We start from the raw sequence: 16,800 nt of genomic DNA, 5'->3' as shown, positions 1-16,800 counted from the left end.
CAGCTGGGGACCAGCTGACTAAAACAAGTTTCTCTCTGACGAATCTTCAGAGTCTCTGCCGACTCCACGCGAGTCGGGATGACCACTCTCTTACTTGCAAGTAATACTTTTATTCAATACTTCTCCTGTAAATAAACCTTAAATACTTTTACTCATTCCAGACTCTTTGTAATTTTTCTACAACACTACATAAAATGTGGAAAGCAGGTTTGAATGTATTGTCACTAACCACAGCTGAAATATATGAAAGATTGATTTTACTGTTATTTTACTGCTCATCTCTGTACAGGACAGAGTTCGTGTGGGTGGGGGCAGCAGTGTGAGGGTTCAACTGTAGAGGAAATGCATGTTAGGCTAGTCTAGTTTACTTACTCCCACAGTAAATGACATATTGTATAATTGTGTTTTTTATAAGCAACCCTGTGTTTTAACATGCTACCTCCACCATGTTTAAATTCTTTAGTTATTTTAATAATTGTCTGCTCCTCTATGGTAAAGTAGGCTACTGTGCACATTTTTTTCCATGTGCAGGTTTATGTGAGTTTGCACAGATCAAGACTGAAAAAACACTTATTGGGATTGCAAACGTCTGGGTAAATCAATCCGGGAATGTTGATCCTGCTTTGTAGCACAGGCCTCTGGTAGCACCATCATACAAACAGGAAGACATGGACACACCTGAGCAGGAGGTGGCAGCAGCACACAAGAAAATGAGTTGATGGGTTGTAGATTTGTAAGCAGAACATTCTTCTTTATTAACTGATTAAGGCAGGAAGGATCTGTAAAAATATACGTGAACAAGTCATCTGGAAAAATGAGAGGCAGAAACATAAATGCACAGATTAAGATATCAGAAAAGCTTCATTTTGCATTATTAGATTATAGGTTAATATCTTGTTTTCAGACATTGGTAAAGTAATTCAGTGGTTCTTCAAAACAATGTGTAGTAATGGCTGGAAAAATCACAGGGACATTCAGCTTTGTTTGAAAAGTTGTAAACCCTTTAAAATGCTTAAGTTTTGTATTAGAGATAATGACGTTGAGCTTGAGCCTGTCTGCTCGAGTCTGTGTCGACCAATGACACGGAAGTGTCGTGGACATTGTTCCGATAGTTGATTGAACATGTCAAAAATCTTATGACCCCACCAACCGAGGCCTTTTTACGTATGTGCTGCATAGCATGTGTAACCCATGGACTGTAGTTCTCAGCTTCCAGCAGTGCTTTTACTTTCGCGGGCTGAGTTCTTTTAAGGAGCGGGCGCTTTGCGTCACTTCCTTTTTGCTCCTCAGCTGGCTACTTCCTGGTTGCTGCTCCTGCTGTGGCTCGGCGTCTTGGTTTGGACTCGGAGCCCTACTAAAGTGTTACACATGTCTCAAACTTTAATTTAATACAACTGTATAAATACAGTAACAATATCCCATTTGCATAAACATCCTTTTCCTCCTACTCTTCCTGTATAAAAACTCCACACTTCAACACTGTTTGAAAAAACAATAACTCTGGGTTGAGAACATGTCCTTTACTGAGTCACAGATGAGACAAGGAGCCGAGTATGTGTCTGCAGACCCGGAGACCTACAGATTCAGACTCGCAGATCTGGACCTGCACGTCTAGACCCCTGGTGTTTTTCTTTGTTTGTTTGTTTGCCATCTACTGGATGATTGTAAAACTGCAACTGTATTTCTGGAGCAGCAGGTCCTCCAGACCCCAGACAAAAAGTTTCCAGGATGAAATTGTCTGGAAACTGCAACTACTAAATCAGCGTCAAACTCAAAGACCCATTTTTCTCAAAAGTTAAATTTTTAACATTTTATAAGAAGTTACAATCTTAAAGTAAACTTTACATTGTACCCAATTAAAAATACTTTATTTTATTTAATTGGTCATGAAGCTTCAAATTAATCTATATAAATCTATAAAACTACTGATATTACAAACTGGAAAGCAGAAGTCTAATAGTCCCTCTGATGCTTATTGAAATATATGTTTGAAACAAAATGTTTTGTCTATCACCTAATAACTACAAAAATCCAAACAGAAATGATCCACTTGTTAAACATGTTGTATGTCGTCAACATACGACCACGACATTTGCATCTTATGCCGTGACGACCTGTGTGGTGACCACTGACGTGGTCGACGGCTGATATCTGGTCCTGATCTTCACCTCGCGATTCATCTGGCACCAGGCACATACGTAGCACCAACAGAGTGTACAGCAGTCATCACAGCATGAGCCCTGCAGGGGGGGAGAGGAGAAAGAGGAGAGAGGACGATGGGATAAGTCCAGTAGTCAGTCACTGCTGCTACTATTAAATTGAAAGAATAAAAAAAGATTTTCCCCTCAATTTTCTATAACAAAACCATAACACTATATTAATATAAATATTAAATACAAACTCCTTTAGGCTAAAAGAAATAAATCCAGCTGCCTATATGTAAAACTGTTGAATATGGAAGTGAGTTTATAAACGGGTGTAAATGGTCACACTCCACCCCAAGCTTCACACAATCAGGATTAAAAATATACATATATATCTTTACCAAAACCTGATAACACCCACCTAACACATGTCTCTTGAGTGCAATGTGAAAGTACTTAATCTGCATCATTTTTGTGTAAAATGACAGCAGTAGACAGGTTTTAACTGGTTCCAGCTTGGCATGTACACAACACTTGGGTCTTATCTTCTCTAAGGATTCTGAGTGAAGCGTATCTCTACCACCCATAACATCTCACATGCTGGTTCTAAAACTGACAGAAACAACTCACAGACATGAAGAAATTAGACTGAATAATTTTTTCCTCTCTTTTTAAAATAGTTTTAACCTGTGATGAGGACAGCTGGTAGATTCACTGTGTGAGGTCTACATCCACAGTCCAGTCAAAGGTTGTAAACTAAAGGTCCTTTTATGGTCTGTTTTTACGAAGTGCAGCTATCTGTTGTTTGACGCAGAAGATGAACAATACCGCAGGACATCGCGGGAGCAGTGCTGAGCAGAATTGCTGACATGCAATCAGCGAAAGAAACAAACCAGAGAAGAAGAAGAGGATCAGAAGGAGGGGGAAAAAAAGCAAAAGAAGAGTTAAGACGAACACAACAACTGTAGAAATTGTGCTCGCTTTTAAAGACTATATGTGAATGTTAAAGGCGTGTCGGGTGGTTGGAAACAACTTCAAACAATGTTTCAAATGATGTCAGCTCGTGGGAGTGTTTTATTTTTTTGTTTGTTTTTTGCTACTGGATTTGAAATTCTAATATCGTTACAAACCACAACCCTCCCATCAGCTTCAGGTCTATTATTATTTTTTAATAAGTTGCACATTTTTTTACAGAATTTGGCCTTACAGCAGTTCTCCTCTGCCTTCACATCCACAACCAGCACACAGGAAGAGCACACTACCAAAGCTTATTAGCTTTTCACCTTACTACTACAGGTGGCAACACTCACATTGCTTGACATTGTAGTCTGCTTCCTGCATTTGGTTTGCTTTTAGGGAACTAAACACCGCTTTTCTAGGTGGACTATAAATAACTTCATTGCTCCACAGCATTGTGGTTGCAGCCTTAGAGTTGCAGCAGCCTCATCTTTTACCTTCAGTCAATCCACAAAGCTCATGTCGTACTGAGCTTTGTTAATAAAACAGCCATCAGGAAAGTATAGATAAAACAATAAAACCCAGTGCATCCATTAATCCATGATCACTGGGTCTTTAGGGATGCTGAAAAGGGCCAACTTGCCCTTAAAACCAAAACCACATTTAAATGGAGACCTCTCTGTAACAAAAACTAAATGCTGTGGTCTGAGAAGTGCTGTTAGTCCACTTGTTCTTTGCAGTGTTGTGGTGCAGGTTGCTTAAAAAAAGGCAAATCTCACGAGCTTTGGGAGACAGTTAAGGTGATAATACACCGTTATAACGCTGTAAATCAAACCCATGAACCCTATGTCTTTATGGCTTCAGGATGTGACTATATGAATTTCTTGGTTGTCTGGTTTTACCATTGCAACTAAACATTTACATAAATGTAACCAAGCTTGAAGGCTTTACTTGAAATCCCCTGACACGGACTGACTGAGACTGACCCCTGACTCATTATATTTATATAAAAGACGAAGCAAGTTTAGCTTGTCAAGAGCAGACCTCGTTTTTTTAAAAGCTGCATTTGAACAAAACATCATATTTATGTAACAATGGGCACCAAGCGTTCTTACCTTTTTACGAAGATCATGGTGTTAATGAAAATCTTTTTATCTTGGATTTGCTCTTAGCTACGAACAAATCGTACAGAGGACTTATACAGGGTGTGCAGAATTATTAGGCAAGTTGTATTTTTGAGGATTAATTTTATTATAGAACAACAACTATGTTCGCAATGAACACAAAAGACTCATAAATATCAAAGCTGAAATTTTTGGAAGTTGGAGTGGGGCTGTTTTAGTTTTAGTATCTTAGGAGGATATCTGTGTGTGCAGGTGACTATTACTGTGCATAATTATTAGGCAACTTAACAAAAACCAAATATATACCCATTTCACTTATTTATTTTCACCAGGGAAACCAATATAACAACTCAAAATTTACAAATATACATTTCTGGCATTCAAAAACAAATCAGTGACCAATATAACCACCTTTCTTTGCGAGGACACTCAAAAGCCTGCCATCCATAGATTCTGTAAGTGTCTTGATCTGTTCACGATCAACATTGCGTGCAGCAGCAACCACAGCCTCCCAGACACTGTTCAGAGAGGTGTACTGTTTTCCCTCCCTGTAGATCTCACATTTGATGAGGGACCACAGGTTCTCTACGGGGTTAAGATCAGGTAAACAAGGAGGCCATGTCATTCTTTTTTCTTCTTTTAGACCTTTTCTGGCCAGCCACGCAGTGGAGTACTTGGATGCGTGTGATGGAGCATTGTCCTGCATGAAAATCATGTTTTTCTTAAACGATGCTGACTTCTTCCTGTACCACTGCTTGAAGAAGGTGTCTTCCAGAAACTGGCAGTAGGACTGGGAGTTGAGCTTGACTCCATCCTCAACCCGAAAAGGTCCCACAAGCTCATCTTTGATGATACCAGCCCATACCAGTATCCCACTTCCACCTTGCTGGCGTCTGAGTCGGAGTGGAGCTCTCTGCCCTGTACTGATCCAGCCACGGGCCCATCCATCTGGCCCATCAAGACTCACTCTCATTTCATCAGTCCATAAAACCTTAGAAAAATCAGTCTTATGATATTTCTTGGCCCAGTCTTGACGTTTTATCTTGTGTGTCTTGTTCAGTGGTGGTCGTTTTTCAGCCTTCTTTACCTTGGCCATGTTCCTGAGTATTGCACACCTTGTGCTTCTTGGCACTCCAGTGATGTTGCAGCTCTGAAATATGGCAAAACTGGTGGCCAATGGCATCTTGGCAGCTTCACGCTTGATTTTCCTCAGTTCATGGGCAGTTATTCTGCACCTTGTTTTTTCAACACGCTTCTTGCGACCCTGTTGACTATTTTGAATGAAACGCTTGATTGTTCAATGATCACGCCTCAAAAGCTTGGCAATTTTAAGAGTGCTGCATCCCTCTGCAAGACATCTCACTATTTTTGACTTTTCGGAGTCCGTCAAATCTCTCTTCTGACCCATTTTGCCAAAGGAATGGAAGTTGCCTAATAATTATGCACACCTGATATAGGGTGTTGATGTCATTAGACCACAACCCTTCTCATTACAGAGATGCACATCACCTGATATGCTTAATTGGTAGTAGGCTTTCAAGCCTGTACTGGTTGGAGTAGAATAACATGCATAAAGAGGATGATGTGGTCAAAATACTCATTTGCCTAATAATTCTGCACACACTGTACGAACATTTGAGTGCCAACAACAAAGTCAGTTTTTGTGTTATTTTCTGCCACAAACTCAGTCAACCACAAAGATTAATGAGTGGATTAAAAAAGTTGGGGCTGTGATTGGTATCACCCCTGATTCTCTGGACGTCATACTGGGTAAGAAAATCAGTTCTAAATTAAGAACTATTTTATTTCTAGATAGCCATCCTCTACACAACGTTGTTAATAGTCTTAAAAGCTCTTTTACTGAATGTCTTGTTATTCCTCAGTGCTCAGCTGAACTAATTCTACTTGCAGCTGTCAGAATTTTATGGTAAATGGTCAGTATTTATATATCGCTTTCTGTACCTGGAATGATACCCAAAGCACTTTACATTATACATCACATTCACACACACATTCACACACTGATGGTGGAAGCTGCCATGCAAGGCGCTAACCACCACCCATGTTTAGCACCTTGCATGGCAGCTTCCGCCATCTGCGTGTGACTTGGTGTCTTGCTCAGTGACACCTCGACATGAGCTCAACAGGCTGAGGATCGAACCGACAACCCTCAGGCTACAAGACGACCACCCTACCCACTGAGCCACGCCGCATTGAACATTTGTCATTTTTTTTATTGATCCATGTTTTTAGTATCTTTATTTTCCTTGAGCTTATTGTAAAGTTCCTTTTTTGCAGTTTCTGTGTTTGTGTCTGAATGTGTGTAATGTTTGGTGGCAAGCAGGCTTGGGGGAATAATAAAGCTAATCTATCTATCAACAAATGTACAACAGAATAGCTGAAACAAAAGAAGTCAAGGTGCTGCAGTGACCGAGTCAAAGTCCAGACCTCAACTTTGTGAAACGTTGAGGTAGAAGATGTAACCTAAATGAGCATCAACAACCTTCAATGTAAACTGAAGCAACATTGTAAAGAAGAGTGGGGCTAAAATTCATCCACATTGATAAAAGAGATTGATAACATCACCCAAAAAATAACGTTAAGTTATTGCTGCTAAAGGTTTGACAAGATAAATAAATTATGGAAATGTATTTGGCTTTTCAAACACTGCTTCTGCATTTTGGATTAATCTAATTCTTGTCCAGTCTATTATTTTAAAGTGCCAAAAGTGAAATCATTTATTTTAAATTATCTACTCAGCAAATATTTTAATGATTTCAGAATTTCAAAAAGACTCAGGTTGTCTGAAAAATAGATTGCATTAGATGCATCTTAGAAGGGTCACTCGGACTTAAAGTCAACACACTCAATGTGAAATCCTGGGATTTGACTTTGGATCAATACACAGATTCAAAGACATTTTAACATGTGTCCCAACTCCCATGCATTTTCTGGACTTACAGGGATGCCGTAGCGCTCTCTGATGGAGGAGCGGAGTAAGCAGGACACCACACCACAGCAATCCAGGAGGGGCATACCACAGCACCAGCCATGTTTACTGGCTGTCTCACACTGCATGCAGGGGAAACACCAATAACCACAGCAGCCTGGTGGGCACAAGAAGATTATTCAGCTTGAGGGTTCAAAATGAAAGAGGCTGCAACCTTCTTCTCTTTTTTGTCTACACTGTATAGAAATAAGTAGGGCCGGGCGATATATCAGTTATACTCGATGTATTCCGATAAGTTTTACATGCGATATATAAAATGTCTATATATATCGAGTACAAACATGACACGACAGCGTTTGAAGCGTCTCCATGTGATTTTCTTTGTAGTTTAGCTTCTCTCACTCACAGCCCACTGCCCCGCCCATCCAGAAAACTTACCTGTGCGCATGCACGTTGTTTCAGGGGGGACATGAAAGAAGCATGCAGCTAGCTAGCTAGTCTACGATCATTAAGAGATGGAAGCTGAATGCAAGACGTCTATTTTAACCAGTAATAAATGACGACAATGACGAGGAGACTAATTGTTCGTGTTTCCTGATGGACATGAAGTTCTTAGTAGACCAGAGCAGGAAATTCTTCCACCTGCTTCTCCTCCTCACGCTGCTCTTATTACAAAATAAGAGCTAATCTTAAACCAGATATTTTTGCCTGTTTTACAGGTGATGCAACTATTTCCAACGTGCTCTCTGCTGATGTGAGTGTAGCTCATTTGTGTGTGCATGCTGCACAGCATCTATAGACATAATGTAATTACATGTCATTGTCATTACATGTTTTTTATTAAATGCTTCAGTGCAGCTCCATAGTACAAAATAAAGTTTGTTGAAGGGGAAAATTCCAATAAAGATGAATTTTGCTGAGTTTATTTAGACCAACAGGTTTTTTCTATGCATCAATGTTGAATTCAATATTCACAGTGTTTTAGAGGAGATTTCAAAACATCAGGATGTATATCGTGTATCGGTATGAAGAGAAAAAATATCGGCATATCAGTTCTAGGCCAATAAATCACCCAGCCCTAAAATGAAGTTGGTTCTTTCTTCTGATGGCCACAATATAACTTTGTCTTCAGTGGAGAAGCCAAAATAACCCACTGTATTCTACCTGCTCAGTACAAACAATGAGCATGCAGCAGAGTATTTATCTGCATGTTTTTATGTCTTCCATGGAGCTGCCATTACTGCAGTATCTCCACTCTGAACTCAGGTTTTTAACTGAGTGTAGAGGAGTCCCTCCTCTTAAGGGTATTAGGGTGTGTGTTCACTCCTTGGTTGAAACGTGCTGGCAAGGTGCTCGAGAACTCTGTGACAACAATATTTAGACACTGTTTTATAAGAACTAGCAAGTAGGCTGTGATGTTTGAAGAGATTTTTGAATGTCACCAACTATTTTAAATCTCCTCACAGTCTTAACTATAATTAAGATCACATTCAAACACACCTAACTGAGCTCAAACAATGTTGGATCCTGAAACTGAACTAATAATTGACTGATGGATGTTATGCTCTGTTTATGCTCTTGGCTATTTGCCAATTCTTAGTCAACAGACGAGTAAATTTACTCCTGTTATAAACTCAAATTCAAACATTTTTTTCATTTACTGTATGCCTTTATCTCTAACCACTTCCAAGTTACAGTCTTTTGAACTCTAAATGTCTCAACATCCAGTATCTATGAAGTGGCATATCTTCTCTATGATCAAACAAAAAGCATGCAAAAACATATACTTTTTTTTTTCCTGTGCTGTTTCACTTACAGGTGCCCATATCAGAGCAGCAGTCGCAGAGGCCGGTGCTCCATCTTCCAGGACTTTGACCGGTGGTGACTGACACCATCTGGACTGACTGATGGACAGGCATGCTGGGAGCATACATACAACTGTGGAAAAGCAGAGTGGCTCATTTTTTCATATCAGGTTCATTCATTCATTTATTTTCTGGTTTCTGGGAAGCTGGAGCTTATCATAGTAATTAGCAGGCGAAAGGCAGGCTACACACTGGACAGATCAGCCCACTGCAGGATCAACACAGAGAGACAAAGATGAGGACGCGATGCTGACCACCATATCAAGTTACAATATTTGTATTAATCTATCCATTCAGACCTAGACAGGTCATGTGTGCTAAAATGCATATTTTAATTGTGTATGTTCATACGCCTTTTTAAGTAGGTCATATAGTAGCTATAGTCATTGTTGGTGTTGACATCTTTTGATTATGTGGTTTTTCAGTGAGCAGGACTTGTAAAGGTTGGAACATATGAAATAAACCATCAAACGAGGCATGTTTGTACTAAAGATAATGATGTCCCTAAATGGGTTCATGTTAAGCATTGTTCTCAAAATGTGTGTTTTTTTATATGCAGTTATGTGTATTTACTCATTTAACTATTAGTAATGTGTCATTTGTTAACAAGTCGGCACAAAAAGCCAAATCTTCAGCCTCGACTAGTCAGTCCATGAAGGCAGCGGCAGGACTTCTTAATGATGGACACAACATGCAGCCAATTACATGCAGGGTCAGACTAGGATCATGCCATTATATGAAAGAAGGATTGGAGGGCGGCGGATGCTCCAAAGACAGCAAATGTAGTGCTACAGGCCATGTGGACAGAGACAGGGGAGTCTTAATTTAAACGCAAGAACAACAGGGAAAACAGGTGTTTCTGATGCCAACCTGCACTTTCAAAAGTGTCATATTTAGGGATGTCATGATTACTTCATTCTACAATTAATACCAGTATTTAATTCTACCAATAACTAATCTTAAAGATGTTTCAATATTGTCACTTTCTAAAAAGACGAGTTCACTGATTGTTAAATTATACAGATGAGAAATATGTGTGACGCACATTTTTGCTGTTTAACCATATTCAGTCCAGCATGAGGGCCACAGCTTTTAGTTGTCAGTGTGCAATAATTGAAGCATTACACACCTATAACAATTACTTGTGAAATGTTAATGAGTATTTCTCTTTTTCTTTTATTTTCCCAGTGTTCCTAGTATTCTTTTCAGCCTCTTATTGATCCATATTTACAACATGTTGTTTGGTAATTATGGACAACATTTAGAAATGTCAAACTTTATTGTCTGTGAGTCATTTCCAGGTAAATATACAATGCAAATGACTTGTAAATGGCTGCATGCTGATTCAGATGGGCTATTTAAGTTAGTTTTTAATATCAGTCACAATATTCATAGTACCCTATTTGACAACCACTGATAGCCAGGAAAGCTGAATCTTTTAAGTCTGCTGGTCCAAGTTTTTAGGACTCTGAGTCTGCCAGAGGGGAGGGTGGTGAACAGTGTCCTCCTGGGTGAGGTTGCTTCGGATTTCCAAAAGGAGATTGACAAAGAAAAAAAAGTGAAGAGAAAAGGGAAAGAGGATGAGCAGTCACACGAAGAAGCAAGAAGGGAAAGAACCAGGAGCATGTGAAGAGATGAACTGAACTCTGAGTTTTTTTGTTTTCTTTCCTTCAAATGTAATGTTAAAAAAAAACAAAAAAACAAAAAAAACATTGGATATTAGATCTGAAATTAAATGTCTCCTTATACATCATCATACAGATGTTTAATCGTTCTTTCTACATATAAATTATTATAATGCCAAAACTGTTCTCCATTATACGAAAAAGTATTAGGGCCACTGAAGAAATAAAAAATTTAATTCTGAGAAAAAAGTTAGAATTCTGACTTTTTTCTCAGAATTCAATTTTTTTTTTCTTCAGTGGCCCTAATACTTTTCCGTACCATTATTTTAGTCTGACCAAAATAAAAGTTTACTTACCTTTTTCAAAAGTTCAGAGCGCAAGAAGATGATGAACTGTGAGTGAGCTGTGACAGTTTGGGTTCTCCTTTTTCTTGCAAGTCCAGCCCCCCCAAAGTCTCATTGGGGGCGAAACCAGTCATGTAAATCCACTGTAAGTAACCAACTGTTTAACAGCAGGACTTCTAAAGTGACTATTGCATCACCACCCCTAGGTCTTGCCACAAGTAGCATGTGTCTTATGTAAAATAAAAAAACAGGAGAGAGTGGGTTTAATAAAATGAGACGTTTTCTGTCTGGCAGTGACAAAAGAAAGATATAAAAACAGTAAGACTGTAGAGGAGACCAAAGCATTAATTAGTAGTGCAGATAATCCACAACATATTCAGCTCAGAGCAGCTCAGTCTGTCCTTCTGATGGCTACCTGTGAGGAGGCTGGAAATAAAAACAGATAACTTGGATAATATCAAGTTAAAGCTGTCTAGTTCAGCTTTACTGTAAAGCTAAGAATGTTAAATTACAGAATTCACAGGCCAGAAATCTGATATGTAATACTAAAGTTCATAGATGAAAGTGTGTGCAAGTGGTGTTTATATTTTATCTTCCATGTCCAGTCGGCTTTACGCTTCTGAAAACTACGTATGTATTTGCTCTATTAGCTTTAAATCAAATCCTAAAGAACTGTAATTTAAAGATAACATTATTAATATACTATTACCATTTTTATAAGTAAACAATATCACAGTACAAAAGCAGTGAACACTGGTTGGAGGGGCCCCCTATGAAATTTTGCTTGGGGCCCCCAGAGACCTAAGAATCGCCTCTGGTTGTACCAACAATGGTCTTTCTGAGCACACACAAGGTGTCTCTTCATTTATGGCCTCGACCTGAGTGGGCTACATAAAATGTGGAAAGCAGGTTTGAATGTATTGTCACTAACCACAGCTGAAATATATGAAAGATTGATTTTACTGTTATTTTACTGCTCATCTCTGTACAGGACAGCGTTCGTGTGGGTGGGGGCAGCAGTGTGAGGGTTCAACTGTAGAGGAAATGCATGTTAGGCTAGTCTAGTTTACTTACTCCCACAGTAAATGACATATTGTATAATTGTGTTTTTTATAAGCAACCCTGTGTTTTAACATGCTACCTCCACCATGTTTAAATTCTTTAGTTATTTTAATAATTGTCTGCTCCTCTATGGTAAAGTAGGCTACTGTGCACGTTTTCTCCATGTGCAGGTTTATGTGAGTTCGCACAGATCAAGACTGGAAAACCCTGGGTTGGACAGTTCTGTAAAAATATACTTGAACAAGTCATTTGGAAAAATGAGAGGCAGAAACATAAATGCACAGATTAAGATATCAGAAAAGCTTAATTTTGCATTACTAGATTATAGGTTAATATCTTGTTTTCAGACATTGGTAAAGTAATTCAGTGGTTCTTCAAAACAATGTGTAGTACTGGCTGGAAAAATCACAGTGACATTCAGCTTTGTTTGAAAAGTTGTAAACCCTTAAAAATGCTTAAGTTTTGTATTAGAGATAATGACGTTGCCATCTACTGGATGATTGTAAAACCGCAACTGTATTTCTGGAGCAGCAGGTCCTCCAGACCCCAGACAAAATGTTTCCAGGACGAAATTGTCTGGAAACTGCAACTACTAAATCAGCGTCAAACTCAAAGACCCATTTTTCTCAAAAGTTACACTTTTAACATTTTATAAGAAGTTACAATCTTAAAGTAAACGTTACAATAAACCCAATTAAAAATATTCATATTGAATTGCTCATGAAGCTTCAAACTAAAGAATTCCCTTCTAGAGATCAGTAGGTTTATTACAGTATAAATTCTAATTGTTTAAAAGCTTTAGTTCACCCTAAAACCCAACAGTTTGGCTTATTACGCCAAATTATTAAACACTAACAATGTATTAATTAATATACTAAGTTTGTTTAATATGTTTTCCTTAAATTTTAAATATGTATTATTGTATATATTTATGTATACCACTTATGTATAGAATTCACATGTGTTTCAAACCGACAGGAAATATCTGGTCTTTGATGTCCAGTCTTTATTTTGTTCTGGGGATTTGAAACTAAGAGGGAAACACTGAAGTGGTTTCAAATGTTTTGTCACAAATCAGGGAAATCTGCAGATAAAATAAATATATCTAACACATCTCTCACACAGCTTAAAAAAATAAATAAAAATAAATAAATAAATAAAAAACATTTTTCCATAATATGTAAATATCACAGTGAGAAAGGACAGAGAAAATCTTTGCAGCAGGTCCAGCATCTGACCAGGTGGGACTGTTATGTGCACTCTAAGAAGAATGCTTACTTAGTTAATACTTAAATAAAATATCTAAATAGAAGCTATATTATAGTGATCTAAACACACATGATATATAAGATGAATAACAACTGAGAACTCTAATTTTGAAGATTTTAGCCCACGTTTTATTTCATTTTATTATACAATATAAAATTAAATTTTGTGTTTCTGCAATGTCTGCCTTTAGGGCAATGTAAACAGTCATACTTTTATGAAAACTAGAGATGAGGTTTATGGCTCTTTGAAGGAAGTCGGATCTTGAGGAGCCGTTCCTTCAAAGAGCCATTCAAAAGATTGGCTCCTTCTTTCAATATCTTACACAATTTCACAATATATAAGAATGACAAACAATCAAAATATGTAGCTATATATCATCTATTACAAGATTTTAGAAGTTATAGGAAAAATATTGATAAAAAAGGATAAACCTGAGCAGTCAGTGCAAATTCTAGTAAATGTTTTGGATAGAACTCAGTATTTGTTTCCGAACAACACTGTCTGCCCATGAATGCTTCACATGATTGGAGCATGTTGGACATCAGACATCTATGATGTCACTGATGTATCTTGATAAGGAGATGTGGAAAAGTTGAACCTCAGGCAACAGGCGATGCTTGTCATACACTGATTCCAGATAATTCTGATAACTTGACTAGTGTTGTGGATGCTTTAAAACTCATAAGGGATGCCTTTGGACCTTCAGAAGGATCTGGATGGTCTGCAAATGCTTGGTTGCAAGATAAACTGGGTCCAGTAGGAGCTGTAGTAGTACACTTTTGGCGCTGTCTGTTATGTTTTGTTTTTGTACTCTATTACTGACCTTTGCTAAGGCTATGATATTAAAATGGATTGGTGTAGTCATGCCTGGTGACCAAGTTCAGATGCCACTGTTACGAAGGACTGATGAAAATGACATAATAAGGGAAGGTGAACTTTTTGAAAGATATCCATTCTGATTTTTACTTTTACCACATATAGTATGTTTGTATGTTTCACTACTCTTTACTATTAGTTTTCCTTTGCATTTTAGTTTGAATACTCAAGTAGGAAATTAGATATGTTATTCTTACTCAATTATTGTCTATACTCAACTTAACCTATGTTATTCCTCATTTTTATGCTTGAAACATTTTTGATTCAACCTATTATTATGGCAAAGATACTGGTCATTGTTCTTTTTCTCTCTTCTCAGTACACATGGGGACGACCACCTGGTGGGTGGCTAGATATTCAGAAGCCCCAACATTCTGAAAGGCAGTGTGGAAAATTTGTATATTAAAAGAATGGCTCACAAATGAACGGCTCACAGCTGTGACTCAGTTCCCATCGTTCATTTAAAAGAGCCAATTAAAATAATCGATTTATTCATGAACGTTGCATCTCTAATGAAAACGTTGCCCTGTTCATCTTTTTCCCATGGGCCTAAAATTCACTTTGTTATTTAATACATTTGTTTCCGTTTAATTCGTTATATTAAACTAAATGTGCAACTCAAACTGTTCATTTCCAACAAGCTAAACTAGCTACTAGCTTAGATTGATATCTGATATCTTTACAGACTGTGGGGAAAACCAGTGTCAACTCATTTGATAGTTATCACCGTAAAACCTTAATTCATTTATCAATTTCAAGTCAACAAAATAGTTGTATGTCATTAAACAATTAGATTAACGTTCAATACTCTCCGATTGTCATCGATAATCTACAATGAACTACAGGGCGCTGTCGGGAAACAACAAGAGGTCAAGACGTGCGGATCCAGAACTGCAGGTCTGAATGTGCGGGTCTCCTGGTCTGCAGACACATTCTTCTCGCATGAAGGGTTAATGTGGCCGTAAAACCTTATCAGCTTCCACTGAAATGCATTACACACAAGCAGCCAGCAGATGAAGCTCTTTTTAATGGATCAACATGTCGACGCAGTGAGTCAGTCTTGTGTTAAAAGTGAGCAGCAGTGGAGGCAGAGTAAATTTACTAACTCTTAAGAAAGCAGATGAGCTGGTGCTGGCTGGAGAGCAGATAAGGTTTAAAGGAGGAGGCTATCAGAACAGTCACAGGCGAGTTGAATGAGCACCAGGAAGCTACACCCAAGGGAAGGCAACAAACAAACATACAGGAAAACCCCACAAATCCCAACAAAACCTTTGTACATTTCATCATGAAACAGATCAACAGAATTTCACAAAAGTCATAAAAGTAGATAAAAAGAAAAGACTCCAGATCTGACCTACATATTAAAGATAATTTCTCACTGAAGCATTTGAGAAGCTCAAGCAAACCAACCAACAGGATTCACAGTTATTTCAAGGAGAAACCTTGAAACCAGTGAAATAACTTGCTGTTATTTAAAGAATGAGAATCTGTCAAAGTCTGATATACATGGATGGATGGAAATGAACCTTTGGCTAAAATCTGGGGTTTTTACATAAATGCGTTTATATAATGTTTATTAACATTCACTTTTCCTTCCAAATAAACTTGAATTTATGGAAGTGTGGGATAAAAATAAATGAATAAATAAAGATTTCTAAAGATCTCATAGTCAGATTGTCAAACTAATGCTCATCAGACTGGAAAAGTTTATAAAAATAACATTTTAAGAGTTTAGATTGTAAGGTCTTGCAAACTGTGTGTTAGTCTGTGATGCCAAAATTCAGCCCAGGGTAACTTCGCTGATGGCATGGGCCTCTCTCATGTTGACTCCTGTTAATGTTATTAAATCCACCATTAGATGTAAACTTTTTTCAGCATTATAGCCCCTGTGGAATAACTTGTGAACCAAGTAACCTCTAACCCAATGGTTCCCAAGCCACAGCCCCCCTCTGTGGTGTTTGCATGTTATTTTGTGAATAATCCATGACTAAGTATAAGTCAAACCTTTTCTCGTAACTAAAAGCTCTGTTTTCATGGAAAAGTGTGTTAACACTATTAAAGACGTCCTCTCTTGATTTTCTTCCAAACTTTTCGAGAAAAGGATGTGTTGGTAAATATACTCTCTATGAGCTCTCTGTCACATGTGGATTGATTCAACAGGAGTTAAAATGATTCTGCTCCTTAGGGCTGTGCTGCAAGGAAAAGATACCCATGCTGTTCATAAAGAGCCTTCCTGCCCATCTACAGTTTGCTGAAGATCATATTGAAGAAACAAGGGGACTGTTCAAAACCCCCCTTTGTCTCAAATGTTCTCATCAGTGTGTGTGTAAAAGCACTAAAGGGGAAGTGTGAGAATGAGTGAATGCTGTTTGTGGTGTAAAAGTACTTTGAGGGACCAAAAAGACAACTTTATCATTACAGCCCATTTACCATTTCCCATCATCTGATCTCAGAAAGCTTTTAGATTATTTATTTATCTAATAATGAATTCCAGATTATACCACAGAAGTGGTTATGCAACAAGACAGCAAAAGACCAAGTCATCCAGCCCAAAGAATAGCTGAAAGGGGGTAAAGTTAATGTA

General features: G+C 38.0%; 1 protein-coding gene across 2 annotated transcripts; it reads right to left on the bottom strand.

The window, feature by feature from the left end:
* Positions 1–1,383: 1,383 nt before the first annotated feature.
* On the bottom strand, positions 1,384–9,094 carry LOC121639409 (placenta-specific gene 8 protein-like). 2 transcript variants are annotated; one of them, XR_006010154.1, is made up of 4 exons: positions 8,992–9,094; positions 7,187–7,332; positions 2,028–2,240; positions 1,384–1,981 (listed from the first exon to the last, which is right to left on the bottom strand). XR_006010154.1 is itself a non-coding variant. In XM_041984618.1 (3 exons), the coding sequence occupies exons 1-3, from the start codon at positions 9,092–9,094 to the stop codon at positions 2,100–2,102; spliced, it is 390 nt and encodes a 129-aa protein (XP_041840552.1). In that variant the 3' UTR covers positions 1,390–2,099. The 2 variants fall into 2 exon arrangements, 1 of the variants encoding a protein (XP_041840552.1); XM_041984618.1 differs by having other exon boundaries at positions 1,390–2,240.
* Between the last annotated feature and the right edge of the window lie 7,706 nt (positions 9,095–16,800).

The sequence above is a fragment of the Melanotaenia boesemani genome, chromosome 5 (genome assembly GCF_017639745.1).
Source record: "Melanotaenia boesemani isolate fMelBoe1 chromosome 5, fMelBoe1.pri, whole genome shotgun sequence".
NCBI classification, from domain to species: Eukaryota; Metazoa; Chordata; class Actinopteri; order Atheriniformes; family Melanotaeniidae; genus Melanotaenia; species Melanotaenia boesemani.
This window is presented reverse-complemented; position numbering and strand designations above follow the sequence as displayed.

What these genes read in the sequence shown, in the direction of transcription:
- LOC121639409 (XM_041984618.1), bottom strand. Translation starts at nt 9,094, where the DNA reads ATGCCTGTCCATCAGTCAGTCCAGATGGTGTCAGTCACCACCGGTCAA. An exon ending in CTGCTCTGATATGGGCACCT is followed by an intron (nt 7,333 to 8,991) that starts GTAAGTGAAACA and finishes TGTGCCCACCAG; the next exon opens with GCTGCTGTGGTTATTGGTGT. An exon ending in GAGAGCGCTACGGCATCCCT is followed by an intron (nt 2,241 to 7,186) that starts GTAAGTCCAGAA and finishes CCCCCCCTGCAG; the next exon opens with GGCTCATGCTGTGATGACTG.